The following is an 18549-nucleotide window of genomic DNA, read 5'->3' as shown; positions in this document are numbered from 1 at the left end:
ACCTCTGATCAAAGCCATTTTGGAAATACATTTTCTCCTTCACATTTTTTTAATAATTCATATAAGAATCAAGGGTCATTTACTCCCTAGAACAATAGTAGCAATTAAAACAAGCCTATTCATATACTGAGCATAATTCAGTGTTACCTTTTCCAGGCAACTCCATCCTCAGCTCTTCAACCAGCAGTGATCCCTCCCTCTTTTGATTTCATAGAACTTCCTTATGACCACAGACAAGTCATTTAATCTCTTTAAATTCTAAGCCTTCTAAAACTATAATTTATAGAGCAGTTGCCAATCTATACTGAATATTTTTTCCCAGAAGTTTTCTACATCAATGAAATCTCAAGTTGCCAACTAAAGTGAAATAAAATTTCAATGTACTCCTCTTTATATCTATATTCTTCCTCCCTCCTCAGCAAGAGATTAGCTTATTAAATACTAAATAGCTAATTCAATTTACAGTATTAAGTACTGTCAATATACAAAGCATTCTGCTTAGTCCTGAGGTTACAAAATTAAAATCAATCCCTGCCCTCAAGAAGTTACATTCTACTTGCCTATTTATTAAGGTGAATAAATACAAGGTAATTTAAGTAGAGGGAAAGCAGAGATCATTGTAGAAGATCAGGAAAGATTTGGTTTGGAGGAGAATGAATGAACTGAGTTTATAAAAATTTTTTAAATGTTTCCCATAGTTGCAAGACTGCTTTAACAAATTTGATGATACTATATTTTTTTTCCTTCACCTGGACAGGTTGCTTGGAAGTGGTTTTAGTGAGAATGTGTCGTGCCTTCAACCCACTAAACAACACTGTTCTGTTTGAAGGAAAGTATGGAGGAATGCAAATGTTCAAAGCCTTAGGTAAGTTTATTTTCAGGAATATATGGAGGTTTGTTTGTTTATTCTTTATGTCACAATCAGCTACCTCACCTTAAACATCAATTTAGGTTGATGTGTACCCATGCAGGGCATGTGTGCCCATGGGCTCCAGTCCTGGTGAGAGCAAGGATAAATAATTCATTTTTTAAAACATCATACATATATGATCTTCCCTATTAGAATGAAAAGTTCCTTGAGGTCAAGGACTGTCTTCTCTTTTCTGCATTTGCATCTCCAGCCCTTTTTTTCTTATATTACAAATGAGTAGGACTCCCAGATGAACTTTGAATGACTTGCAGAATAGTTCCTGTTTCCCATAGTTAGTGCTTATTAAATGTATTTTTTCATTAATTCATTCAAACTATGGTAAAGAGCTTGGTTCCCCACCTGAGAAATAGTAGAATCACAGCACTCACTAAGAATCACAGTAAAGGCACTTCTCACTTTGAGGCAAACCACTCCTCAGTTGCTGAGAAAAACTATGGTTCATTCTAATTAATTGTTTTCAAAAAATGTTCCCTACTTTATACAGTGATACTCTAAATATGTACAAGGTCCTCAGGTGGGCCCAGACTGCTTTGGGTAGCATTGATGTTTAAAAGATGACAATTCTTAAAGTTTCACTCTTGGCATGAATTAATGATACTTGATTAGGATATCCAATTAAACTGGACATTACATCATCTATGCCCTATCAAAGATAATGATGCCCTACCTATTAATCATGGCCAGGTTTACTTAACCTGGCAAGGAACCATAGATGAAAAAGCTGGTTTACAGACTGTGTCTTTTATGATACCAAAGTTAGAAAGAGTGGTCCAATAGAAAACCCTGAACTTGGTGTCACAGAACCTGAGTTCTAATAGCACTTTGATAACTTAAAAGCTCTGTGACCCAGACCCTTAAATTTTATGAGTCTTAGATCAAATGAGATAATATTTGTAAAGCACTTAGCATAATGCCTTCCTTCTTGGTAAGTACCTTATAAGTGTTTATTTCCTTCTGTTCCATCTTTTCCTTTAATTTCCCTTCCTTTCCTTTTCCTTCCCTTCCCTTCTCTTCCCAATTCCTTTCCCCTCCCCTTAGTTTCCTTAACTATATTTTTAGGTTTGTTTTTTTTTGTAAGGCAATGGGGTTAAGTGGCTTGCCCAAGGCCACACAGCTAGGTAATTATTAAGTGTCTGAGGCTGGATTTGAACTCAGGTACTCCTGATTCTAGGGCAGATGTTCTATCCACTACACCACCTAGCCACCCCTCCTTATCTATAAAATAAGAAAATAGAACTATAGTTTCTAGGATTCCTTCCATTTCTAGATTTTTCAACTATAAATGACCTATGATCCTATGATCCTGTTCTATAGATTAAAAGAGTTAGAGGGGTGGAACACTGTCTAATTAGAACTGTTTCATCAGCTATATCAACTCACTCAGACACCCAAACATGATCAAAGAGCATTAGCAACCCTGAAATGTTGCCAGGAAAATTTTCCAAGGTCCTTGGTTTCATCTGCTCCATATCTTGCCTTTAAATGCCAAAGCAGGATACCACTTTTCCTTGCCCGTGCCATCAGCTGATCTAGTTAGCTGAAAGCAATTGGGTCAAGGTTGGCACTTTTCCTTCCAAACAGTTGATACATGTCCATCTACTTTGTCTCCAAGGCTTAGTTTTCAAGAAAGGAGAAAAAAGACTTGACAAACATCTATGGAAGATTTCCAGTCTCATAAAATAAAAATTAACTTGGAATTGCTATAGGATTGCTAATTGACTATATTGATAACAACCAGCATTTATGTAGTGTTTTAAAGTTGCCAAAATATTATCCCATCTGAGCCTCACAAAAACTCTGAAAAAGGTCCTGTTGTACCCAATTTACAGATGAGGTTAAAAGAAATTAAGTTATACAGCTGGTAACTTTTTGAGGTAGAATTCAAACTCAGCTCTTCCTGAGTCATCTATAATATTTACCTAGCTGCTTATGTTCAACACCTTTAGTCTTTGTGTCTCTTTCTTTTTCTTTATTTAAAGGATAATCCTAAAATAGTTCCAGTTCACCAACTGGTTTTTTAGAGTGACTCAGATTAAAATTTAACTTCAAAAAAATAAAAAAACTCATAAGATCATAAGATTTAGAATTGGAAGGAATCTTAGAAAACAATTAGTACAACCCTGCTATTATGACTTCCCTTTTATAGATGATGAAACTAAGGCAAACAGAAGTTTGCCCATTGAGACACCTCACTGGTATCTGAGTCTGGATATGAACTCATAATAATAAATAGCAGCTAATGTTTATAAAGTGCTGTCTATGTGCCAAATTAAGCCCTTGTAATTATTATCTCATTTGATACTCATAACAACCCTGGGAGGCAAGGTTATTTCCCTCTTTTGTAGATGAGGAAATTGAGGCAAACAGAGGTGAAGTGACTTGCACAAAGGTCATCCTTATAGTCTGAGTCTAGATTTGAACTCAGGACTTGCCAACTTCATATACCACATAGCTGTCCCACTTAGATATCACTTTAGCCTCTTGGTTGAGAATAGGTTTTTCAAAGATAATTCTAAGAGTAACCAGTATATAAGCCCTTAAGTAACTATGTAGAGAACAGTTTTCCTTGACTCTTGTCCCATTTTGTTCCAATGCTATTCAATGAATTTGTTTTGTCCTTTTTTAGGTTCTGATGACCTGGTGAATGAAGCATTTGACTTTGCAAAGAATTTGTGTTCCTTGCAGCTGACTGAGGAAGAGATTGCCTTGTTTTCATCTGCTGTGCTGATTTCTCCAGGTAAGGAGGGCTGCATGCAAATGTCATTCTCTTTTTATTCAACCTCCTTTTCTCTTTATCATCATAAAGAAATGAGCATCCCTACTTCTTCTGTTCTTTCAAGATTCACTTTAAAAAAGTCAGACCAACTTTTCTTCCATTTTTCATTTATGCTATTATATCTTTCTTCCTCTCTTTCCTTTCTATCTCTGTCCCTCTCTCTATCTGCTTCTCTGCTTCTCTGCCTGTCTCTGTGTGTGTGTGTCTCTCTCTGTCTCTCTCTCTCTCTCTGTCTTTCTCTCTCTGTGTGTCTGTGTCTCTGTCTCTGTCTCTCTCTGTCTCTCTCTCTCTCTCTCTGTCTGTCTCTCTCTCTCTGTCTCTCTCCCCCCACCCCTGCTTTGTACTCTGACTCTTTCTGTCCATCTGTCTTGGTTTCTATTTCTGTTTCAGTTTTTCTCTCTCTATTCTGTTTATGTCTGTCTCTGTGTCTCTTTCTCTCTCTCCCTATCTTTCTTTTCTGCCTCCACTCTTCCTTCCTTCCCTCCCTAACAAGTTCTCACCTTTTTCTATGGCTCGAGTAGACGTTTTTGTTTTTTTCTGAAATTAGACCAGAACATATGTCACTGTTACACTCAGTATCTTAACCAAGAATACCAGCCTTAAGGTCTCTTTGCTGTTTTGGAGGCCTTTTTCTTTCTAACAAAGCATCTATGGGTTTTTAATACAACTCTAGGTGGAGAACAGTTATCATTCTGAGGGTCAGTCCCGTTTTCTTATAAGTATTTGAAAAAAAGAAACTATTCTAGATATTTTCTTTTCCACACAGTTCCTCAGAATGGAGATTTTATGATCTTTTAAAAATGTCTACATAGACTAACAGATACCACTAAGTATTCCCCACAATAATGGCAGGCTATATAATTTCCCTTCTGTTACTTTCTCTTTTTCCTCTCTTTTTATTTGGTGGTGTTCATGAAATGTGCTTGTTTCCATGAAGTATGGTACTTAAAATAAAACCTAAAGATATGGATAAGTGAGTGAAAGAGAAAAAGTTTGACTAAGTCTTCTGCCCAAAAGAGACATCTGAATCAGAAACTTCCCCCCACCCTTTTTTCAAAAGGGCCCATGTCAATAATCAGCATCAGATTCTTAAACATGATATAATCAAACTTCTCACATACCTGACTCATGAATAATCTTGAACCTAAAGGTGAAAGCAAATGAATCCCTGGCTTCCACCATACTTACTTTGCTGCAGATGTGGAAAATTGTGCGTAGTCAATAAGATCTATGTTGTTTGACAGTCAAGGAGACTCTACCCTGGAAAACATTTGCCTGAACTTTTCCAAGTGAACTACAAACCTACTTTACCATTTTGTTTTTCTTCTGATTCTCTGCCTCTCCCTCCAAAACTCCAAACTCTGCTCCCCCCAAAAAATTCTGCCTAGTTTGATATGATGATAATAATAGCTATGATTTATAAAGTAATTTAAGATTTTCAAAGATATATATATATATATATATATACATATACATATATTAGCTTATTTGATCCTGACAACAACCCTGGCAGGTAGATACTAGTATCATTCCCATTTTACAGATGAGGAAATTGAGGCTACAAGAGATTAAGTGATTTGTTCAGGATCACATAGTTAGTTTTTCTGAAGCTAGATTCAAACTCAGATTTTTCTGACCCCAAGTTTGGCACCTAACAGTATCCTAAGATTTTGCCTTGTCTACCTTATGGAACTTTTTCCACCCTGTCTACAGACCCACATCAATAACCTTTAATCACCCTTTTAACACTGTGATTATGCTGGCATGGAGCCACCTATCCAACAGGATAAGGAAAATAACAGGTAGCAGTAGCCCTCCCACTAGGCAGAAACCTGTACCCCAGTGGACCTTCTCTCAAGCCACTCTTCCCAAGACTACCCACAATAGTGACAGACTGTTTCATTCCAGACAACTCTGGGAAGGGAGGGAGAGAACAACTAAATTTAAACTGAATGACAATAGTCACTGAGGGCTTTTGTGTTCACTTACGTAAAGGGTTTGCTTAACTGCTGGGTGAAGTTGTCATTGTCCCTTCTAGAATTACCGAATCAAGTTGCTCACCTTACTTGAACTGGATTCAGGAGTATTATGCCCAGGTTTTTTTTCCATGGGTATCTATTCAGCATCTGGAGATTCATTCTGACTCATCAGTAAAGCTAGTTTATATTCTTAGGGCTGTGGATGGGTCAGTTCCAATTTAAGGCTAACCCACCATACTGTCTCCTAGCACATTGTTTTATATGAAGCATCCAGGGGATAAATAGTATAATTTCCCATCACCACCACTGACAACTAACAAAGCCTAGTAATAGAAGGAGAAATGGGTCTAAAGGCAGAATGCACAGCTTCAGTTAATATTAATCCTATACAAAGGATAAAACAGCTTCCTTTCAATACTTGATAAGAAAAACCTAAGTATTGGTAGGGACAAGTCTTCCCAAATATCAAGCCTATTCTACTATGAAACCTTTTTTTTCCCAGACAGATTATTCATTTCCATTTTTCACTACAGAAACCAAGGCTAAATTCCTCTCAGGAGAGAAAGGCAGACAGTGACAGAGACAGAAACAGAGTCAGACAGACAGAGACAGACAGAGACTAAGAATAAAGAGACATAAAGAAGTTCTGAAACCAGTACATTTGTCATTAAAACATGTTTTCCTGTATCATTTATTGCAAATTTGGAAAGTTGACTTCAAAAGCAGCTTTACAAGTAGCCTGTTGTGGAGCTTGAAATGTGGATTTATTATCATTGATGTTAAGTGAAAAAGAAAAAACTTTTTTTTCCTCTAGTCTCCATCTTTATTACTTCCTTTTTTTTTCCTTTGGCAGACCGAGCCTGGCTGATAGAACCTAGAAAGGTCCAGAAGCTTCAAGAGAAGATTTATTTCGCACTTCAGCATGTGATTCAGAAGAATCACCTTGATGATGAGACTTTGGCAAAGGTAGGTTCACAGATCACTGTACAATAAGACTGACCACTCTACAAGAGACTGTTCACTATGGGTTAAGGACAGGATTCTCAAAAATTATCCACATAATTAAAAGCTACAACAGATTAGAGACAGTGAAAAGATCACTGACTCCAGAGTCAGAGGACTTCTTCTAGAGCTCAAATCTAGTTTCTAATATTATCCTTGGGATTAATTTTTTCCTCTCTAAAGTGACAGCATTTTACATGAAGTAGATGTCTAAAGTCTCTGCCACTCCAAATCTGTAATCCTATTTGCAAACAAACTTATAGTTAAAGATAAACTGGAACATGATCAGAAAACTGAAGGGTCTGAAAAACATATTATGGGAAGAATAGTTAAAGGAACTAGGGATTTCTAATTAGTAGTAGGAAAAAATAAAAGACCAGGATCATACATGTAGAGCTAGATAGAATGCTAAAAGGCCATCTAGTTCAACCCTCTCATATGATCATAGGGCTCACAGAGTTAGAGGTAGAAGAGATCTTAGATATCAAGACCTACTGCCTCATTTTACAGATGAGGATACAGAGGTTGAAAAATGTTAAGGGTGCCAAGTATCACTGCAGATAAATTGGAACCCAAGCCTTCTGACTCCCAATACAAGATTCTTTCACTCAAATCTCAATGCCTAATGCTGTCTTCTAATTATAAGGGCTAGTATGTAAAAGAGGAAGAGACTTGTTCTGTGTTTTCCTAATATGCAGAATGAAGATCTGTGACTGGGAAGTGAAAAGATGTAAATTTAGACTAAATGAAAAGAATGGTCTTAATTCTTAGAATTGACCAGCTAAGGAATGAGTGGCTTCTTCAGGAAAGGAACTTTACAACACTGGAAATGTTCAAGCAGATGGTCATTGATAAGAAATATTATTAAAAAAAGGATTTTTTTTGTACTGGGTGAAAGACTGGACAAGTTGTTCTCTATGGTGCTTTTAAATATTAAGTATTTAGTTGAATATTTCCAGGGAAATGGTAGAATATTCAATCCCAGAAGATTTAAAAATATTATAATAAAGTAATATAGTGTTACAAGGATTTAAAATATCTATATATTTCCTGACTTTACCCTGTTTAAAAAAAGGCATTCTTCCAATCACTTTGAGAAGTTATTTTCAGAAGAAATTATTCCACCACCACCCCAAAAAAAACCCCACAGATAATAGTTGTTTTAGGTTTCAAATTGGAAAGCACATTAAATCCAATAGCTTTTTTTTTGTTTGTTTATTTTTCAGTACATGGTGTTACTTTATGTGGATATAAAGAGGAAAAAACTGAAAAATAAACCTCTAGCTTATCTGAATCTTAGACAATCTCCTTATCTTATTTTTCATCACCCAAACTCTCTTACTCAGCATTAGATCCAGCTCTTGACTTCCTTTGAATGAAACGGGGGAAAAAAAATTTAAGTGATATAAGCAAAATCTATATGTTCATGCAGCTTTCACATTTACATACACAAGCAGAATACCATTATAACAAATTCCACAGGTCAATTCCAAGTCAATAAGCATTTGATTAAGCATTTACTATATACTAGCATTGTGTTATGTGTTGAAGATACAAACATACAAAAAGTAATTTCTACTCTCAAGTAAATCACAGTCTAAATGAGAGATATGCAAACTGTATACAAACACTATGCTAGATAACGTGGAGATAATCAACAGAGATAAAACAATAGCATTAAGAGGGATCCAAGAAGGTAGCATTTTAAGTGGAACTTGAAGGAAACTAAAGATGGGGATGAGGAAGAAAAGGATTCTAGACAAAGGGGATGGCCAGTAAAATGCAATCTCAGGAGCTTTGAATTTATTTTATTTTTTCAATTGACAAAAATCTATATTTTTCCTCTTTCATACTCCCCTCATGGAAGAAAAAAAAGAAGTAATTCATAATTAAGCAAAAATACATATAGTATAATATGTATTTTACTATATATTATATAGAAGTAAAGCAAAATATTCAGAATTAAGGAAAACAATAATATATTATTATATTCATTATACAAAATATATTATAATAATATAATATAAATACTCATAAATAAGCAAAACAATTTCCTACTTTGGCCTGTCTGAAATATATATTTGTCAATATTTACTCTGAAGTCTATTACCTCTCTATGAGGATATGGGCAGCATTTTTTTATTGTGGGTCCACTGGAATCACTGTTGATCAAAAATATACAGAGCTCTTAAATCTTTCAAAGCCGTTTTCTCTCAATGAAGGGCTCCACTATTATCCTAGTCCCCCAAGCTTGCAAACCAGTGTCATTCTCAACTTCTCACTTACCTTCACCCCACATAAATCCAACCTGTTGCTAAATCTTGTCATTTCTTCTTGTACAACATCCCTCATATATATCCCCTTCTCTTGATTCACACAGCCACAGCCCCAGTTCAAGCTTTCATCACCTTTCATCTGGACTATGATGATAATCTACTGGTTTCCTTTCCTTAATTCTCTTCCCATCCAATTTTCCTAAAGTCCAAATCTAACTATGTTACTTCCTTACTCAAATAAACTTCAAGGGCTCCCTATTACCTCTAGGATCAAATATAAATTCTTTTGTTTGACATTCAAAGTTCTTCATTCTTCCACATATTCTATAATCCAGAGAGATTTTCTTACTGACCCAAGACAAGACATTCCAGCTCCTGATTAAGTTTGCAGATGGTGAGAGGAATCCAAGGGCAGGATAATAAAATAATAACAATAATAATAGTAGTATTTATATAACTCCTACTATGTTCCAACACTATGTTAAGATAATTACAAATATTATCTCATTTAATCCTCACAACAACCCTGGGGAGTAGGTTGTCACTTGACAACAGTCACACAGCTATTGAGTATCTTAGCCTGGATTTGCATTCAGGTTTTTCACTCCAGATCCAGTACTCTACCCACTTCACCATGAAGCATGATCTCTATTTGGACAAGGAGGCAAAGGATTTGAGTGTAGAGAGAAGAGTAGAATTGAAATAATTCACTAAGGACTGAAATAGAGAAGAGGAGAGTATAGCCAATGCTTAGGTAATAAACAGCCTGGAAAAGAACTGAACAAGAGAGTGATTGGAAGCCATATGAGGATGAAAATAAAAAATTTTCCAGTTATTCATTATATGATGTGGCTTCATTGAAGAAATAAACTGGTGACCCAAAATGACTATTAATATTGAATTTCCACTTACTGCTCTGTATTGATGGGTTTAAAAAAGCCCTCTTAAAGCTGAGACACCAGAGTATGAGGTTTAACTATCTCCCAGCCTTGATAAGGCAGGGTGGTTGTTTCTTGTCCTTTATTTTCAAAGAAGACCAAAATGACATCATTATGTTTGAGACAAATTACAGTATATCCAACTGAGGTCAATCAGGTCAATACGAGCTTGGAATGCTCTACCACAGATTGGGCACAAATAGTCTTCGTGAACATCTGAGGTGGGTACTCTAAACTTAGGCATATCATGTTTCCTTTAAGCTGCTTCAATTCTGCCTTTCTCATAGAGTGCAGCACCCTCACTTATGAGGGCACACCATGCTGGGTGGTCCTGTGCTAGTCTCTCCCAAGCTGTACAATCAATTCTAAAGTTCTTAAGAGAAACCTTCAAGGTGTCTCGGTAGCACTTCTTCTGACCCCATTGTGAGTGCTTGTTTTTTTGGCAAGTATACGTCTGGCATTCTAATGTGTCCAACTCATCATAGTTCGACTCTGTAGTAATGTTGGAGTGCTAGGCAGTTTAGTTCAAGAAAGGACCTCAATATCTGGTATCTTCTACTGTCAGGTGGTCTTCAGAAGGCAGGACACATATTAAGAAGGAGTAATGATATAATGAAACTAGCATCAGAGGATTTGGTTTCAAAATATAACTGCAGTTACTCGAGGCATGGGGAAAGGGACCTTTGTCCCTCAGTTCCTCATTTTCAAAATAAGGGGACTTAACAAGGTGATCTGTAAAGTTATTTCAAGTATAAATCCACGATTCTATGCATTTGTCAGATACAAATGGTAGAATAGGGGAGTTGAATTTGACTACGTGGCTTATTCTTCAATAGCATATTCCAAAAGTTTGGTTGACCCTGACTCAGGATACTCTCTTTGTTGATTCAAGTTTAGTTTCATAGTTAATGGTCTCTGTATTCTTAAAATCGAAGTCCTGGGAGTCATTTTATTATAAAGAAAGTCTTACTAGAAAAGAGTACCCACTAAAAGTATTTGCAGCATCTTCATTTGGTTCTTGTAAATAGTCATTTTTTCCCCAATGATAGAAATTATTTTCCTTCCAAAATTTTCAATATGTGTTCTTCCTAATCTCTACTATCTTTCTGGTTCTTTTTTTTTGCAAGGCAATGGGGTTAAGTGACTTGCCCAAGGTCATACAGCTAAGTAATTATTAAATGTCTGAGGCCAGATTTGAACTTGGGTACTCTTGACTCCAGGGCCAGTGCTCTATCCACTGTGCCACCTAGCTGCCCCTAATCTCCACTATCTTTGAAAAGGTTCTTTTCTACCCTGAAAAGGTAGATACAATATGATTTTTTTCTCAACACATCAATTTTGATCAATGTATAGCATGGAAACAATGCAAAGACTATCAGACTGCCTTCTGTGAGGGGTGGGGGGGAGGGAAGGGAGATTGGGGGGAAAATTGTAAAATTCAATAAAGGGAAAAGAATAAAAAAAAGAAAAAAGAAAAGGTAGAGCCAAGAGAAAAGTGAACTCTCTGGAGTCCTGGATTCTAGTTTCACATCTTCTACCATGTGATCTTGAGAAACTCACTTTCCCCTCTCTGCACTTGAATTTCCTCATCTATAAAATTTAAGATTTAGGTCTCTGCCAACCATAAAATTCTATAATTCTATAAGGGAAATAAATATCTCCTTCTGCATCCTTTTTATTATAGGCTCATCAATTATATGCTCAATGTGATTTTGTAAAGATTCTTTGGATATGTTGTCTGTTACAGAAAGAAAATGAAGAATCTAAAATTTGCCTGAGTCATAGACTTGAAAAATCATGACCTAAAATAAAGTCATCTGGTTTATGTTGTTCTAGGACCCAAAGTCACAAAGTAGGGCATCAAAAGAACCTGTGACCAGGAAGCATTCATTATTCTCACTAACCTTTCATTTTGAGAGAGTTGTCTTACTTTCTGGGAGATCAGAATATGTAGAGCCTAAGAACCGCAAGTACTCTTTTTGAATCCTGGAATTTAAGTAATAAAGAAAAAGAGAGAGGGACATCTGACTCCTGGTATCACTGATGAGTCTTTTCTCAAGGCTGTATTTTTCATTAATAAAGGAAAATGTAAATCCCTTCTTCCTATCCTAACAATAGGAGATGAAGGATTGCAGGAGGAGGAAAGGGTTAAGGTCAGCTGCCCAGTTGTGCCAATGTTGTTAGCAACAGACACTTAGTTGGAATTTAAGATTTTCTAATCCTGTATTTTGTTCTTATTTAGGTTATAAGAGCTAGAAGGGGTCTTAACAATTAGATAGTCAGCCAGACCTGGTGCAAATATGCCTGTAATCTGTGCCTGGGGGCTGCTAAGGCTTGAACTCTGGACTTCTGAGCTGCAGTAGGTTAAGCCAATCAGTGTCCACACTAAGTCTGGCTCCAATATGGTGAATCTTTAAGAGGGGGGGGGGGCACCCAGCTGCCTAAGGAAGGGCAAACAAGTCTTGTCTGGAAATAAGCCAGGTCAAAGATTCTGTGCTAATCAGCAATGGAGTCAGGTCTACAAGTGACTGCTGCACTTCCAACCTGGGTAAGATAACAAGATGGTCAATCCTCCCATTTTGCAAATGAAGAAATTGAGGCTCACTGAGTTGATATTCTAGTAAGAGATTAGACATAGAATTCTAACTCTGGACAGATGGAAATAACATGGAGGAAACATGTTCAAGTTGGATCATACAAAGTCTTACAACATTGTGACAGAGTGGGGAATAGAATCCAGGACTCAATTCAGTGTTCATGCTTCAAACCTGCTCAAAAGTAGAATTCAGTTATATCATGAAACCACAGATTTAGTACTTGGAGAGATCTGAGACGTTTTCTAGCCCAATTTCCTCATTTTATGAATGAGGAAATTGTGGCCTAGAAAATTTCTCTTTTTTCCCAAGGTGAGATGAAAAATAATATCCTTATTTACCACCTTCATTCACTTACTCGGGAAATATTTATTAAGCCACTACCATATGTAAGTCATTATGCTGGTTGTTGTGGATATACAAATATGCCTGAGGCTTTTTTTATTTGCTTATTTTCAAGCATATTGAAAAGAGACAAGCTTTCTATACAAATAATTAAAATGAAAGACATTATATGATACTGTTTTGATAATTTGATAAATGGATTCATTCCCATCTTTTTGATCTGTGGTACAGATGAGGAGTGTTACAAGAATTCAGGAAAGATAATTTCTAGGCTGGGATTAAAAATTGATGACTACTCCTAAAGCAGTTAATATTTGGGCTGAATCCTGAGGGATTTGAGGAGGAAACAGTTCAGATAGAAGACATCAGTGAAAAGACCTAGAGGTGAGAAAACATGAAATATATTCAAGAGAAGAAAAATTGACATCTTTAACTAGAGCCAAAGTGAGTATTAGAAGATAAGGCTATGCTTTTGGATTGATTATGGAAATCCCCAAATTCACAGCTAAGAAAAGAAGGAATAGAATACCAAAAGAATTGATCAGAAGGATTAAGTTCAACAATTCAGTAAACAAGGAGGGAAAATGAACCTATATACAATATCCATATAAATGTTGTTTAGTCTTTTCAGTCACATTCGACTCTTTTTAACACCTTGGTGGGAGGTGGATAGTTTCTTGGCAAAGATACTGGAGTAGTTTCCATTTCTTTTTCCAGCCCATTTTACAAATGAAGAAACTGAGGCAAACAGGTTTAAGTGACTTGCCCAAGGTGACACAGCCAGTAAGTGTCTGAGGTAAAATTTGAACTCATGAAAATGAGTCTTCATGGTTCAAAGTCCAGTGCTGTATCATCTACTTTACTATCTACATACCTACCCACATTAATACTTTCTGTCATTATTCATGTCAAAACATATAACTTCAAATACCATGTTTTCTACTTATTACCTGTGTGACCTTAGGCATTCTATGGGTTGGAGATACACAGTCAAAAACAAAACAAACCCTGTCAAGGAATTTGATCTATTAGAAGATTTTGGGCCTGATGGAATATAAAAGACAAGAAAGAATAAAGAATTAAAGATGATTACACAGTTTGATCATAGAAAAACAGTGGTACTATTAATAGGAATAAACACATCCGGAAAAGGAGCTGGTTTGATATAACAGAGGGATATCCAAGAATAAGTATCCAGCAAGGAGTTTTAAATGCTAGACTCTAGAAAGAGGTCAGTCCTAGAAATATCTTGGGAGCCATCTTCATAGAGGTGGTTGTTAAAGCTATCAGAGTAGATGAAATGTGAGAGGGGGACAAAGAGAAAGAAAAGCTAATCAAAGAGAAAAACCTTCAGGGGATGCTCACATTTAATGAAGAGAGAAAAAAGTTAAGACAAAGATGGGTGGTAAGAAGCATAGGAGGCAAAACAGATAAATCAGTGTCACCAATATCATGGAAAATATAGTTTCAAAGGAGTATAATACATGGTCAATCATGTCAAATGATAATTAGGTGCATTGGAATCCCAGCTACTAAGGGAAACTAATATTAAAAGTTCTATATTTTGAGCAGCTAAATGGCACAGTGGATAGAGCACTGGTTCTGGAGTCAAAAGGATCTGAATTCAAATTTGACCTCAGACATTTAATACTTGGGAAAGTTACTTAACCTCCTAGTCTTGCAAAACAAAAACAAAGGAAAGACAAAGAAGAGCTACATGTTGCAGTGAGATAAAATGAATTATACGTCCGTGCTACTGAGTTCAGAATTAATGCTATCAATCCCCAGGAACAGGGTGATCCATGTGATCTAAGAAGAAATAAAATGTCTAAGTCAGAAATAGACATACTGGGGCGGCTAGGTGGCGTAGTGGATAAAGCACCGGCGCTGGAGTCAGAAATACCTGGGTTCAAATCCGGTCTCAGACACTTAATAATTACTTAGCTGTGTGGCCTTGGGCAAGCCACTTAGCCCCATTTGCCTTGCAAAAAAAAAAAAAACCTAAAAAAAAAGAAAAAAGAAATAGACATACTTCAGTTCAAATCCATGCAAGTGTTATCAAATCCCTTATCTGGCCCTTACTAGCTGGATTATCTTGGGTGAAATATTGACCCTCTCTAGACATCCATCTGTAGAAATAGGAGGTTGGACTTGGTGGTCTCTGACATCCCCTTACAATTCTAAATCTATGCTCCTTTGAGTCTATTTATTGCTCTGAAGCTTTGATCACAGCTCAGCTATGTACCAGTTGTGGGGTAAGGATAGGGGTAAGGGTTAGGCATCTTGACATTCTAGATGCCTCTTGTGAACCATGATCACTACCTTCATTAGCTCCAGCTTCCATTCTTTCCACGTCAGTTGGAAACAGCTGGTCCAGGTTTTTATTGTTTCAAGGTTCAAAAATTATTAATTTTCTGAGAAAATACTTTCTAAGGAAGAGCAAGGGAATATTCTCATTCCTCAAAAAAATTTTTTTCTCATTGACAACCCCGTAGATAAAACTAAAACTTCACTGTTATAAGGGAATACTTGTGTGAATGTTGCAAACTTAAAATGGCTCTTTTTGGTCTTGATAATGTGAATATTTTAAAAATGAAGGAATTTCCTTAGATTTCAGAACCTTCAACCCCAACCCACTCCCTCCTCCTCTGAGTGCATCTGAATCACCTCCCCAGCTGTCAGAAAAGTTGTTGTGCCATTAAGTGCTGCTAAGGCTGCTTCTGGTCTCCCTTTGAAATGTGCATCCCCCTGCTGTACTACATAATATTAATGAGCAATAAGTGACTGCCTGCTGATTCCTTCAGTAGGCCCTTCTGGGCCCTGACAGAAGATGTTGCTCTTCCTAAGAGGCATCCTGCAGTATTTTTTCTCAAGACTGATGCTGAACTTTGTATTCCCCCACTGCAGCCTCTATTTCAAGGGCTTATTAGAGATTTTTAAAACTACCAGATCCAAAACATATAGTTTTATAGAGGAATTTTCTTTTTCATTTATTATTTGCTCTCATGGGAAATACAAAAGAAGTTGTATCACCAGCATCAGACCCCTTTTGCAGGTGAGCAGCAACAGATAACTTGGAGCACACCAAAGGAAGGAGAAGCTCAAAGTATAGAATGGGCATCACTGGACCCTAGCTTTCCACAGAAAATAAGGAGAATCTGCATTTACTTTTAAAAATAAATTATTATCAATTTTGCAGGAGCCACAAACCAACAGTGGAGATAAAATACCAACTCTCATTCTAAACATATTAATTTCCTTTAAATCCATCATTGGGTCAAAATATGCTAGTATGGTACTCTATACCTAAGGAACTAAAATACTTATAAATAGTAGTAAAATGGTCATGCTTCATAAAATCAATACTTAATAGAAACAGTTACTAATTTAAATTGATGTGGAGAAAGAAGGAATTGATAATTCTGTTTTTTCTACAGTTATTTAAGCCAAGAACTAATTATATTACATTTTCCTCATGAACTTTCAAGTCCTCCCTATATTAACTGACCCATAGAGACCTTCAAAACTATGAGTAGTTTGCAAGTGAATTAAATACCACTCAAAACAACATTCACAATAACTATAATAATACAAATGAAAATAAGAGCATCAGAATTAAGATCAACATACTACGAAGATTAGACAGTACAGAGTCCAGAAGACCAATGATAGAATATACTTCCTTCCTCTCTGTTGGAAGGTTTTGACAAGAGGAGAATAATAGGGTCAATGTGTAAGTTAGCTTTCAATAATTATATTTCTTTTTTTCAAAAGAAAAATTTTATTACTTCTTCAATATGTAAAAGAACAGGTATGGTAGATTTTGGTTGGAAATTGATAGTAAATTTTTTTTAGGGTTTTTTTTAGGGGGGGGTTGTAAGGCAAATGGGGTTAAGTGGCTTGCCCAAGGCCACACAATTAGGTAATTATTAAGTGTCTGAGACCGGATTTGAACCCAGGTACTCCTGACTCCAAGGCCAGTACTTTATCCACTACACCACCTAGCCGCCCACTATAGTAAAATTTTTAAAGCACTAAAAAACTCTTTTTTAATCATTCAAATTGAAAGAACAGGTAAGTAGGACAATTTTAAAAGTAATCTTGGATTTTTATGTAACTTTTTAATAAATACAGAATAAAGATTCATACTTTCAAATTCATTTTTTTCTATTCAGCTATGTATATGAAAATGTTCTTTTCTGGTACTTAAAATAAGAATAAAAAAATTTAAAGTAACAAATTGTGATTAGACTCACATTGGGCTTTTTTTCAGTTTCAGGATATAGGGATCTTTTTAGCTATAAGGTTGATGTAAGGTATAATTAATTAATTGCCCCCTCAGCCTCTTTACTGCACAGATATTCCCATCTCAAGTCACTAACTAGGTCTACAGCAATATAATTTTAGGAAAAATTAGGTTAAAGAGGAATCACTAGCTGTACAGAATCAATGATATGATTGGAGGTCAACTAAACAAAATTATAGCAAGTTTTTTTTTACTTTATATAGGAATTTGATTATAAAGTATTTACCTATTCCTGTAAAATAACATTAGTAATACCTTGCATAAGGCATGACTATACAAATATAATGATATTTGTGCAATTTTCCTCCTTGGCATGTACAATACCCACTTCTATTTAGAATTGTGATGTTGAAAAAGCTCTCCTAAAATGACTTTTGCCAGTCTTCTTTGGATGGAATATTAACTGGTAAATAAAATTGTCATCATTTTCCAAAGCAATTCTACTTTGGGAATCAGTATATTCCAGTATTTTCATTAGTTTTTCTTCTATTACACATGAATTAGGTATTACTTCTTCAATATGTAAAAGAAAAAAAACCACAGTAGCATATTTAGAACCATAGGGCAAGTAAGGGGCATCTGCTTTCATATCCAACTTTAACCATTACATGAACAAACATCACCTTATTTTCACATGTCAACTTCTATAGGCCTTGGAGTTGTCTTCATTAAAAAGTTTACTTCTCATGTTACACTGTGTTTTCTGTATCCTTTTTAAATACAAATCAACAGCTATGATCTTGGTGCCATTTTAAAATTATTACACACAAGAATGATTTCTTTAGTTACTGGATGAAAGAAAAAAAGAGCCAAAATTTCTTACTTCAGAATATCACCTAGTTAGAAAAAGCTTGCCAAATTGACACTCAAACTTTTCTATTGTCCTTTTCCTCCCTTATTTTGGAGGTCATAATAAAAGTATGTGAATGAATAAAAAAGGATGAGGTCAGTAACGGGAAGGAAGGAGAATATCTTACAGGATACCTCTTTGTCAATTATATTTTTTAGTTATCTTTTTTAAAGTTTTTGACCAGCCTCTTTACTGGTTGAGCTGTGCCTTGGTGGAGATAACCCATCTCTCTATTTTATGCCTTTTTCTCTGGTTGTTCCCTAACCTGAATTCTCCTTCCTCATCTCCACCTTCTGAATTTCTTGTCTTCTTTCAGATATCAGCTAAAACATTACCTTCTACAAGAAGTATTTCCCAATCCCCCTTCATGTTAGTATCTTCTCTCTAATTAGCTCCAATTAACTCTGTCATTATTTTGTTTTTTCATGTTTTGGACTTGACCTCTTTGAAAGCAAGGAATGTTTTTTACCTTTCTTTATATCCCAGTATATAGTAAGAATTGTTGACTTGATACATGAAGTTGGTTTTCTTCTTTCTGAAAATCTTTTGCCT

General features: G+C 35.8%; 1 protein-coding gene across 1 annotated transcript in view; it reads left to right on the top strand.

The window, feature by feature from the left end:
* RORB (RAR related orphan receptor B) overlaps positions 1-18549 on the top strand; it is a 245007-nt gene that overhangs the window by 218964 nt on the left and 7494 nt on the right. The window contains exons 7-9 of the mRNA XM_074208546.1: positions 758-865; positions 3558-3668; positions 6540-6652. Of these exons, the coding sequence (XP_074064647.1) occupies positions 758-865; positions 3558-3668; positions 6540-6652 (332 nt within the window). The remainder of the gene's footprint in view (positions 1-757; positions 866-3557; positions 3669-6539; positions 6653-18549) is intronic.

This window comes from Macrotis lagotis, chromosome X (genome assembly GCF_037893015.1).
Source record: "Macrotis lagotis isolate mMagLag1 chromosome X, bilby.v1.9.chrom.fasta, whole genome shotgun sequence".
In the NCBI taxonomy this organism is placed as follows: Eukaryota; Metazoa; Chordata; class Mammalia; order Peramelemorphia; family Peramelidae; genus Macrotis; species Macrotis lagotis.
This window is presented reverse-complemented; position numbering and strand designations above follow the sequence as displayed.